At 36.8% G+C, this 12625-nt stretch overlaps 1 protein-coding gene across 12 annotated transcripts in view; it reads left to right on the top strand.

Moving 5' to 3' along the window:
* Positions 1–12625, top strand: part of Dgki (diacylglycerol kinase iota) — a 425847-nt gene that overhangs the window by 222625 nt on the left and 190597 nt on the right. For all 12 annotated transcript variants that reach the window (XM_078040589.1, XM_078040592.1, XM_078040591.1 and 9 more), the window contains one exon: positions 925–985. In XM_078040589.1, the coding sequence (XP_077896715.1) occupies positions 925–985 (61 nt within the window). The remainder of the gene's footprint in view (positions 1–924; positions 986–12625) is intronic.

The raw sequence follows: 12625 nt of genomic DNA, 5'->3' as shown, positions 1-12625 counted from the left end.
TGGTGCTAAGACAAATTTGCTACGCTGGCTTGTGTCTTTTTATCTGTTGACATTTAATAAAATTTTATCACTTTAGTGAGACCTCAGGTAGATACTTTATAGGTCACCATAGAAAGGAAGAAAGGACAGGAAATTTTTTCAGAAAAAGAGAACATCCTTTTACTTCAACAGGTGATGTTTTCTAGAGCAGACCCAGTAACAGCTTCACTTAAGTAGCTGATGATCACCACGGGCAGTATCTCTACATCTTCTTGAGAGCCATCTGGTAGGAGAACACAATCTGTCCTCAGCAGGCAAAGTCATCAGTACAGGAAAACCAATAAATCTTCCCCTCTTGGGCTGTGAGTGTAAGTAGGGCTGTGAGTGAGTCCATTGAGTGACAGACTTGCAGGTATGGTTATAACAATAGTGGAGAAAATCTCCATTTTTCTAAAAAAAATGTTCTAGAATTAAGAGTGGGAATACAGATTTAAAACTAAGTAATTCCAGGAAAAGCTAATATAATAAGCTAATATAGTAAGAAGAAGACATATAAGGGGTATTGTTTATCAATTAATGATGGTTTTCTTTAAGAAAGGAGAAGAGTGAATGATAGGAAAAGAAAAAGAGAAAAAGTCAAGAACTAAAGAGAAAAAAATAAATACGAGTTGATATAATAAAGGGAAGCATGAGAAATAAGAACCTAGGGACACCCCCAAATCCCATTCAGTATTGGCCATTTAAAATTCTGTTGGCTTCAACCTGTGGTCCAGTTGCTGGACGAGTTCTCCTGTGGTTGCTAGGACCTGTTTTGAGGGTATCGTCATCCTCAGGATGGCACATTTTTCCCAGGGGATGCCACCTCCCTGATCATGACCTGTGTTTTCTCTTTGCTACCCACAGTACTTGTTCTTTTGTTTACTTTTTCTTCTGTTTACTCTTCAGGCTTGAGCTCTACAGGAAGGTACCTAATCTGAGAATTCTGGCCTGCGGTGGGGATGGAACGGTAGGTCCTTGAAAGAGAATCTGGTTCTCTCCCTTCTTTCCTCTTGTTTTCCACGTGACTGTTTTCTGTCTTCATTTCTGGTCTTCCCAACCCCATAAAGTGAACGTGTCTCTCCTGTGAATTGTAGCCCCAAGGCTTAGAAGAGACTTTGCTATTGTCCTCATGGCTGCCTACTCGACCTTTCTAAAGTCTCTTCACTCATCACATACACTATACCTGTCTCTCTAGGTGAGGATACAGGCATATCAGTGAAATGAAGAATGGAGACAGTTAAATTCATTTAAAAATACAAATATTTATTCACACTTATTGTAGTTAATAGTTATTTTTTTAAAACTAACATCAAAATTCAAAATTGCACATATTAGTCAGGTGGTGTTTAGATACATGTATTCATTGTATAATGTTTAAATCAGGTTATACATACATATCCCTTCAAACAGTTATCATTCTTTTTATGGTGAAAATATTAAGTCCCTTCTAAAGTTTTGAAACATACATTACCTCATGGCTATCTACATTCACTCTGCTGTGCAGTAGCATGCCAGAATGTCTTGCTCCTAACTGTGACTTAGTTCCCAGTGATCCCTCTTTCTCCATCCATCCCTTCCCATCCCTTCCTTCCCCTCTTACTACCAGAGTTCTACTCTCACATTATGAGATAACCTGGTTTTGATTCCACATACAAGTGAGATAATGTGGTCCTCATCTTTCCATGCCTGATATCTTTCACATAATATAATAATCTCCAGCTCTAGAAAACATCACCTACTTAAGTGCTGCAAATGACTTTCATTAGTATGTCTTCTGGAGAGTGTTACATGGTATACACTTACAGTATTTTCTTCATCCATTCATCAGTTGATGGACTTAGCTTGTTTCCGTCCCTTTGCTATTTTGAATAGTTTTGCAGTAAATTTTCCTACTGAGGTCCATACTGATTATATTCCTCACAAGTAGAATTGCTGAGTCACAGGGTAGTTTTAATTTGTTGGGGAGCTTCCATGTTGTTTTCCACAGCGTTTGTTTTATTCAGCTTTTCTGTCGTTGAGACCAAAAGACCTGTACGAACAATTTTAGAGCAGGAAAAGTTTATTGGGTGCCCATGGTTTCAGAGGTCTCAGTTCATAGTCAGCTAACTCCATTCCTCTGGGTCCAAGGTGAGGAAGATCATCATGGTGGAAGGGTGGGTGTGGTGGGGGAAAGCAATTTAGGATATGGCACCAAGAGACAGAGAGAGAGCTCCACTCACCAGAGATACAATGTGAATTCCAAATGTACATCCCCAGTGTCCTATCATCTCCAAACATACCTTGTCTTCCTACAGTTACCATCCGGTTAATCCATACTAGTGGATTAATCTGTGGATTAAATTACAACTCTACTAATCTAATGATATCACCTCTTGGATCTTCTGTTTTGTCACACATGAGCTTTTGGGGAACACCTCGTATCTAAATCATAACAGTGGCTATTCCTGTTGACCACAGTGTCCTAGGGTTTTATCCACATCCTTGCTAACATTTGTTATCTTTTTTTAATAATGGCCATTTTTACTGGGGTGAAATGCCATTTTATTGTAGCTTTGGTTTACATTTCCCTGGTAATTAATGATGTTGAAAATTTTTTCATGATCATTAGTGTGTCTTCTTTTTAGAAATGTTTAATTAGGTTTAATACCTGTTTTTTAATTGAGGTATTTCTCTTCTTTCTATTGAGTGTTCTTATTTCTTACATGTTCTGGATATGAACCCCTCATGTCAGATGTATGGTTGGCGCACACACTTTCTTCCATTCTATCATCTGTCTCTTTACTGTGCTGTTTCTTTTGCTGTGCAGAAGCTTTTAAGTTCAATGGAATCCCCATTTTCACTTTTTCTTTTAATGCTTTTGGGATCCTGTTCAAAAAATAAGCTTGCCCATTCCAACATCCTGAAGTGTTTTCTTTACACTTGTAGTAGTTTCCTATTTCCAGGTCTTACATTTTGGTCTTTAATCCATTTTTACTTTATATTTGAAATGGGTAAGAAGTGGGGGTCTAGTTGGATTCTCTCAGCACCCTTTAAAGAAAAGATCATACTTTCACTAAAGTGTATTCTTAGAACACTTTGGGTTTTCTTTTAACGTTATTTGGTCATAGAGGTGTGCATTTACTTCTAGGTTCTCTATTCATCCCTTTGGTCTGCCTGATTTTATGCCAGTGCCAACCTGTTTTGATTACTAAAGCCTTATAGAGTGATGCTTCCTGTTTCATTCTTTTTGTTCATGATGTCTTTGACTATCTGTGTTTTTTTTTTAAGGTTTCCTACAAATTTTAGGATTTTATATCTAGTTCTGTGAAAAATGTCAATGATTTTGGTAAGGGTTCCATTACATCTGTAGATTGCTTTGGGTAGTATTGTGGACATGGTAACAATATTGATTCTTCTAATCCATGAACTGATGGTGTATTTCTACTTTTTAATGTTCTCTCCAGTTCTTTTCATCACTGTTTTATGCTTTCGTTGTAGATATCTGTCACCTGAGTGGTTAAATGTATTCGTAGGTATTTTTTGTATCTATAATGAATTGTATTGCCTTCTTGATTTCTGTTTCAGATAATTCACTAGTAGTGATTTTTATGTGTTGATTTTAAATCCTGCTACTTTGCCATCTTTGTTTATTAATTCTAATAATTTTTATGGAGTCTTTGGATTATATCACGTCATCTACATACAGTGATAGTTCAGCTCCCTCTTTTACCATTTATATACCCTCCACTTCTTTCTTTTGCCTAATTTCTCTGAATAGGACTCACAGACTATGTTTAGTAAAAGTGGTGAAAATGGGCATCCTTGTCTTTTTCTCAGATTTTTTAAAAAAGAGACTTTTAGCTTCTCTTTAGTCATTATAATGTTAATTGTTGGTTTATTATAAACTGCCTTTATGATGTTTAGATACATTTCTTCTATACCTAAGTTGTTCTGCATTTTTAGCATGAAGAAATGTTGAATTTTATTAAATTTCTCTTCTGCCTGTTTTGGGATGATCTTTTTGTCTTTCATTCTGTGGAAATGATTTTATTCTGTGGAAATGATTTACCACACTTTTGAATTTGCATAAATTGAACCATTCATGCATCCCTGGGGTAGATCTCAGTTGATGGTATAGAAGAATATTCTTTTTAATGTGCTGTTGAATTCAGTTTACTCGTATTTCGGGGATTTTTCCATTTATGTTCATCAAAGAGATTGGCATGTAGTTTTCTTCATTCGTTATTTCTTGTCTGGTTTTGGTATTGGAATAATGCTGGCCTCATAGAATATGTTTGAAAGAATTCCTTCCTCTTTGACTTTTTGGAATAATTTAAGAGAAATTGGTATTTGTTCTTTAAATGTTTGGTATAGCTCAGTAGTGAAGCCCTCTGATCCTGGGCTTTTCTTTGGTGGGAAATTTTTTCTTACTGATTCAATATAATTACTTGTTCAGGTCTGTTCAGGTTTTAAATTTCTTTATGATTCACTCTTGATAGGGTGTATGTTTCCAGGAATGTCTTCATTTTTCCAGGTTATCAAATTTATTCATGCATATTGTTCATAAAACTTTAATGATCCTGTTTGTTTCTTGGTGTAAATTGTTGAGTCTCATTTAGATGTGTCTTTTCTCTCCTTTTTTTTTGGTACAGCTAAAGGTTTGTCAATTTTGTGTAGCTTATCTAAGAACCAGATCTTTGTACATTGATCTTTTATATTTTATTTTTTTGTAATCTTTATTTATTTCTGCTCTGATCTTTATTATTGCCTTCTACTAATTCCAGATTTTTTCAATAGATTGAATACAGCAATAGAATAAATACAGCAATAGATTGTTTATTTTAGATCTTCCTGCTTCTTTGATGGAAATATTTGTTGCTATAAGATATTGCTATATCCCATAGATTTTGTTTTGTTGTATATCTATTTTCATTTGTCTTCAGTTTCCTTCTTGATTTATTCCTTGATCCATTGGTTGTTCATGATTAAGTTGTCTCATTTCCTATTTGTATGATTTGCATTTTTTTCTTTTAATCAATTTTTAGTTGTATTGCACTGTTGCATAAAGGATACTTAATATAACATCATTCTTTTTTTAAATTTGTTAAGACTTGTGACCTATATTGTGTGATCTATCATGGAGAATGCTCCACATGCTATAAGAAGGCTAGGTTTTCTGGAGGTATGATTGGAATTTTCTGTAGATGTCTGCTAGGTCCATGTGGACTAGGGTGCAATTTAACTCTGCCATTTCTTTATTGATTTTCTGTCCAGATGATCTGTCTATTCATGAAATGGTAATTAATTAATCTCCCCTACTGTTACTGTGTTAGAGTCTCTTTCTCACTTTAGGTCTAATAACAGTTGCATAATATATTTGGATTCTCCAATATTGGGTGTATGTGTTTAGAATTTTTTTTGTTGCTAAATCAACCCCTTATACAATGACCTTCTTTGTCTTTTTAGTGCTTTTGATTTAAAATCTATTTTATCTGATATAAGTATGGCTACTCCTTCTCGCTTTTGGATTCCATTTGCCTGAAATATCTTATTCTATCCCTTTACTTTTAGTCCATGAATGTCCTAAGAGGTGAAGTAAGTTTCTTATAAGCAACATATAATTTTTTAAAATTTATCCATTTACTGTGACTTTATTTAGAAATTTTAATCCTTTTACACTTAAAATAATTATCAGTAGGTAAAGGTTTATTATTATTATTATTTATTATTATTATTTTGGTGGTGCTGGGGGTTGAACCCAGAGCCTCTGATATGCTAGGCAAGAATTCTACAACTGAACTATACTCCCACCCTAAAGAAAGTTCTTAATATAGTTGTTTTATAACTTATTTCCTAATTTTATTATAGTTCCTTTCTTTCTCACTCTCTTACAATCTCCTTTTGTGGTTAAATGATTTACTTTAGTAGTTCATTTTAATTGCTCACGTATTATTTTTTGTCTATCGCAAATTTTTTGATTGTGGTTACAATGAGGCTTACAGAAGCATCTTTTGATTATAAAAAGCTATTTTGAAATAGCTTTTAAATAACAACTTAATGTAATCATAAAGAAAGAAACAAAATATATACTAATTAAAAACACCACACTTGCACTCCTCACATTTTGTGGTTTTTGTATCCCATTTTACAACTTTCTGTATTGTCTCTCTCTTAACATATTAATGTGGTTACTGTTATTTTTAATTGTCTTGTCTTTTAGTCTTCATATTAAAACATGAGTACTTTACTCACCATTCTTACAATATTAGAGCATTCTGAATTTGTCTATATTGTTATTTTTTTCAGTGAGTTTTCTACCTTTCAAAATTTTATCCTTATTAACACCTCTTTGAAGAACTTCCTTTAGCTTTTCTTGTAGACAGACAGACCTGGTGGAGATATGAGATATATTCTCTCAGCCTTTTTTTTTTTTTTCCTCTGAAAATGTCTTCGACTCTTCTTTACTTCTGAAGAATAGCTTTGCTGGGTAAAATATTCTTGGCTGAAATTTGTTTGTTTGTTTATTTTTAATAATTTTTTTGTTGGAGGTAGATACCTTTATTTTATATTTATTTGTTGCTGAGGATCGAACCCAGTGCCTCACACGTGCGAGGCAAGCGCTCTGCCACTGAGCCACAATCCCAGCCCCATGTTTGATTGTTTTTATGTTTTCCTCTTTAATACTGTGCAAACCTATGCCAGGTCTCCTGGCTTTTAAGATTCCTGCTGAGGAGTCTGCTACCAGGAGAACTGAGACACACTTCAGGGTTATTTATTTCTTTTCTCTTGCTGCCTTGAGAATCTTCTCTTTATCTTTTATGTTTGAGAGTTTGATTATAATATTGTCTTGGGATTGACTTGGATGAATTGAATCTGACTGGATATTTGTATCTTAGTCCAAGTGTGAGAAGTTTTCATCATCTCCTCTTTGAATAAGCTTTCTACCCTTTGGCAGTCTCAGATTCCTCTTGAACTCCAATAACCCAAATATTTGCTCTTTCATTGCTGTCTCAAAGTTCCCATAGGCATTTTTCATTTCCCTTTCTTATTTTTTTTCTCTTCTAACCACGTATTTTCAAGTAGACTGTCTTTGAATTCAATGATTCTTTCTTCAGTTTGTTCTATCATGCTATTGATAAAGCCATTGTGATGCCATTGTTTTTTAAATTTCACTTAGTGTATTTTTCATTTCACAGATTTCTGTTTGTTTAAATTTTTTTTTCTATCTGTTATATTGTTCTCTTGGGTATGGAATTACTTCTCTGTCTTTTCTTGGAGCTTGTTAAGTCTCCTTGAATCAGCCATTTAAAATTCTGAATCTAAGTGTTCACCCACGCTGGTGACGCTCTGGTTAGTTTCTAGTGTCTTATTTTCACCATTATATTAGATCATGTGTTCTTGAAAACTCTTAATGCGTGGTGTGTGGTGCCACCTGGGCATTGAAGATTTGGTAGAGATTCCAGCCTTTGAAATCTGGCATTGTTTTTGTCTTGACAGAAATTCTAAGTAGGCTCCTTATTTTCTCTGAGCCTGTAGTCTCCTGTGTTATCTCAGCACTTAGAGGGCACCCTAAGCCCAGGATCTTTTCAAGTATGTTGTCGGTATATTGTCATTGTTTCAACACTAGAGGGAGAACCACGTTCACGTTTGTTCCAAATCCACTCTTGATATGTTGTTTAGCATAAACCATGGGATTACAGAAGAAGGTAGCCCATCCTCCCAAGCCTTTCCCTAGGACTGGGGTAGTCCTGGGTGATTTATCCACAGTGCTTGACAGAGAACAGCCCCAGGCTCCCATGCCATACCCATGGCATGCTGACCCTGACAGAAGTCTAATGGACTGGGGCTGTGCTATTCCAGAGGTGCTCTCTCTGCCATCATTGGCAAGGGAATAGGGGTTGTTAATATTTGCCCATTGTTAGGTTTCACCAGCCTGATGTTTTCTAAGGCAAAATGTCAGGAGAGCTACCCTGTCCTACCCTCTAGCATATGGAGTCTTTTTCCACACGGTGCTGCCCACGATTGGGGTAGTACTGGTGAAGGCAGGCTCTTGGCTACCAGAGATAATGCTCAGAGATGCACACTTAGGTGCAAGGACCTGTAAACTCAGGAGGGCACCCAGGACCATACTGCAATGGGGCAGTGACAGAGGCCAAAACATGAGATTGTTCTATGAGGGCATGGGTCTCTGCCTAGTACTGAGACAGATCTAGAGGCTTTATCTGTGAGCAGTGGCCTAGGGACAACTGGAATGCCTGAGTTTTGAGATTGGGTAGTGGAAACAGTCCCCTGGCCACTAAGGCAGATGCTAAGCTGGGTCACACCTGAGTCTCACAGCATAGTCTTGGTGGGGGGTTACCCTAGCATAATCCAAGTCTGACAATGATGCAGGACAAAACTAGAATCTGTTCTACTGGCTTGTAGTTCTCTATCTGATGTCAGGTTATGTCTAGAGGCTCCATTTGCAAACTTGAGTGTGGTTATGGGTCCTTTGGTTTCTGCCTGGTATTGGATCTCACCAAGGTGGGCCTAGCACTGAACTCCAAGACAAAGTCCTGTGCTGGCATTTGTGCCCTGCAAGCAGGTGGTGTCTTGCTTCACTCTCTGCTGGGAAGAGGGGTGACAGAGGCAGTTAGCTGCTTGGCTGATGCAGTTCTTTTGGCTCAATTTGAGGGTATTGATCTGGGAGAGTGGTTGTGGGGCTCTGTCTAGCATCTGTCTAGCATCTGGCTTTGCTGTGGGGGGCCTGGAACTGGGTTTCAAGTCTAAGGTATGGGCTTAATTCCCTTTCCTTCCCCGAAGTGGGAAGTACATTTTTATATGCTTCTTGGAGTTATGCAAGAGGTGATATGGGTAACTCCTTTCTTCTTTCATCAATGAATGTTTTGTTTTTATTTTACTAAAACCAGGCACTATAGTCTCTCATCTGAATTCTTAGCTCCCATGAAGGTAGTTCAGTGCATAAATAGCAATTGGCATGTTTGCAGGAGCCCATCACTGGAGGATCTCAGCTGCCATCTTACTCGGCCTCTCTCTGTTCATTTGTAATGGTTGGTCAAGTGAGCAAAAAGAAATATATGAATATACTTGAATTATTGCCTTTTTTCTAGTGGCAATAAAATTAAATAACCAAAACAAATGTTGGTTTGCCTTAAAGATTATTAATTGGTTCCATTTGTGTTCATTTGTGAAGAAAACGCAGAATTGGGTTAAAGCGTACTATCTTGAATATGTTTTCCCCATTTATTATGTCTTAATTGTTTCTCCATTTGGCCTCTACTTTTGTGGATATATTAAGCCAAGGTAAAGAAGTGAGAATCATGACAGCTTGTTCTGTCCAGTGCCTTTTTATTTTGGATTTGGAGTTTGATTTTTTTAGGATCTAGGATTGTCTTATGAACTATCTTCAGTTTTTCTTTGAAGTCCCCAATTAGCATGTTTCATTCTCAAAAGTAGCCACAAAATCTCCCCTTTAATTTCCTCACATAGCACAGAAACACATAATACAGCTTCTTGAATGCAACTGGAGCCAAATAGAACACCATTGGTCCCTCAATATACTTGGTGAAGAGGAAACATTTTTTTTTTCCAGTTGGGAAAATGGTATTTACCATTCTTCAGGGTCATAATACAAATTTTTACCTCATGAAATTAATTGTAAAGTCTTACAGCTAAAAGAAAATCCTAACAACATTTAGTCTGGTGTTTTCCAAAATGGATTTGGTCATGGAATTTTATTCCCCAGAATGCTAGTTAAATTTCAGTTGGTTCTAGTGTTCTAGTGATATATTTATGCTAGTGTAGGGGTAGCAAGGATGTGATCTCTCTCCTCCCCATCATATTTTTTTTTTACAAGCAGACACTCCTGTAACAAAATACAGGTTAACAAGAAAATAAGCATAAAAATTACTTAATCAAAGCTTTATGTGACAAAGGAACCTTTAGTTGAAGGTCCAAAGTCCTAGGGAAAATCATTAGCTTTTATGCTTAGATTTGATGAAGAATGGACAGTTGGGTAGAAATGTGAATGGACATGAAGGGTCTGATCTGAAGGAGGAGCCCATCGAGGGCTGTATGCTCAGATACTTCTTGGATTCTTTGTGTAGAATTCCTTCCTCCCAAGTATAGGGCAGAACCTCTTGGGGGAATGAGGGTCTTAGGATTAGAAAGTTAGGTCAGGGAATATTTTTATGGTCAGCTCCTAACCAGGAAGGTGGGAAAAACTGAAGCAATATTTTTAGGTTTTATGGCTTGCTTTGGGTGTGTGGGGGGGAAGGTTTCTATGACCTTCCTTAGCAAAGAGGAATTCTGGATTCTTTGACTCACAGTGGAAGAAAATGAAGGGAAGAACTGCAAGACTCCAGGAGAAAGTCAGAGAGAAACAGAAACCTTGCTTCTGTGGCCTTTCCAGTGTCCTTCAGTTCAAAGCTGTCAGCATGCCAAAATGCCATACCTTGGGACATCATTTTCTAAGCCCAAACACCATTGTAGAGTTTTCCCAACTTCCTTTTAAAACAATTACATCCAAGCAAATCCTCTAGGGCTAATTACACTGTGTTCTTTCACCACTCCCCAGTTGTCTTCAGTGAAAGTGTAGCCTTTATTACAGCCACTTTCATTATTTAGAACCTGCTTGCCTTACTATATGACTCCAGCATGCCACTCACCTTCTTTCTCCTCCAAATCTAGTGACAGCAACAGAGAAGTTGAGGAAATGCCTGGCATTCAGAATTCACAGTTCGTCCTCTTCCTTATCTGAAATCCACACCAGCTACCTATTATATCCCCAAATTGTGGAATTCACCACTGTATCTGGTGTTCCACCTCCAAATCTCCCTATCTCCACTGAAACTCCCATTAGACTTCTGCTCCTCTTCCTCCTCCTTCCCTTTCCTCTACTCAGCAGATATGTGTAGAAATCACTGCATTACTTTGAGTACTAACAAAGTCCACATTATGGAGAGATTCTCTGCAATCAGAGGTGTTCGCAAACATGGGGTACCACAAGTAAAGGATAGAGAGGGAGGGGAAATCACATCCAAATGCATAATTATGGAACTCAAGCCAAAGTCCAGAAAGAAAATGAAAAGACAGGAGACTAGAATGGCAATCAGAGTGTGCTCTGTCAAGAAAATAAACCAGAAAAAAGTTTCAATAGTGAAGCAGTCGTTAAATTTTTAAGGGGAGACTGAACATAAACATGAATTTGGAGACTATGAAGTAACTGATAACTTCAAGAAAGGAGTTTTAGGAAAATAACCAGAATAATAGTGAGACTTGTACAGTTGAAGTGAACTTCTAAGGGCCATGACCAGTTATAGTGTTAGGTGTCTGTGAACTCTCTCGTGCCCTTGATACTCTGCTCTGTGACACGTAGATGATCTGGTTCTCCTTCTACTTTTCTCATCTGGTCTTTTCTAGCATCTTCTCATCAAATGCTATGATTAATGGTAATTTCAAAAGGCTAAATATTTTTTTTCTATGTGTTAAATGCTAACTTCAGTTTTCACATCCTTCCACATAACTGAAAAATGTGCTAATTGTTTACACTTGGGTCTCTCCCATCACTTGCAATAGATAGACCTAAAATAGAAATAGTTTATTTACCCTTAGAATTGGTGAAGAGTTCCCCAGAAATGATTTCTTTCAGAAGTTGCTTCTGCTATCCAATTACTTGGAATCCAAACTTTGCTTATTTTATACTTTATGTAAACCCAGGTTTCATTTCTCTTTGTTAAAAGAAGGTGCTTTGTGAAAACCAAATGTGGTTTATGAAATGTTTATCATGGCATGGGATTGATATCTTTTGCTTTATTTGTTTAGAATATGAAACTTTTAGTTTGTTGGAGGCAGAATTTATATAAAGAAGAGGCAGCCTGATGGATTCATGAAGAAAATCTGCTGGCTTTAGGCAAGTGGAGTATAATTCTCAAGAGTGTCAGTTATATACTTGACATAAGATATTCAGCCCTTAGTTAGTGAGCCTATCTGTCACTGCCAATGCTGTCAGAATTCTGCCAGTGTGGTGACAAGACTCAGGGAAGAATCTGAGATGGAGTATTTTTGACTGATTATGATGAAGATATATTAACCCTTAATCACATTAGTGTAACAATTTTTAATATGTAGAGATTTTGTATTATTTTGGAACAAAGACCACATTTAACAACTGTGACTTCTTGTTAAAAGTCTGGATTAAATTGATTTTAGGCATCTGCTCTTCTTGCTTATTTTTTGCTCATTTGGCTTCCCTAGATTAGCAGACATCGTAGATGGCAAGGTGCTCCTGTACCCTGGTTTTCCCCAGCCACAGCATGGAAAGAATTATGATTTTCCTTTAATTGACAGAAATAAGCAGACCATTCTAAGTCCCTTCCCTCTCTCAATCTCAGCCTACCTAGGTCTTCTCCTTTCTCATGAGCAATCATGAGATATATTCTCAGTATGTATTTGTTGTGAGTGAATCAATGAATGTCCCCAAACTCTCATTCCGTTTCAAAACACAGTGTATATCTTGACCTTTTCTTGATTTCTTTTGGGTGAATATAAAACACATTTGTATAAGTGGTAACTTTGTAAACTATTAATTGCATAAATTAGAATATCAGAAGGAAGAATGGTAGTTTCT

This window comes from Ictidomys tridecemlineatus, chromosome 2 (genome assembly GCF_052094955.1).
Source record: "Ictidomys tridecemlineatus isolate mIctTri1 chromosome 2, mIctTri1.hap1, whole genome shotgun sequence".
In the NCBI taxonomy this organism is placed as follows: Eukaryota; Metazoa; Chordata; class Mammalia; order Rodentia; family Sciuridae; genus Ictidomys; species Ictidomys tridecemlineatus.
This window is presented reverse-complemented; position numbering and strand designations above follow the sequence as displayed.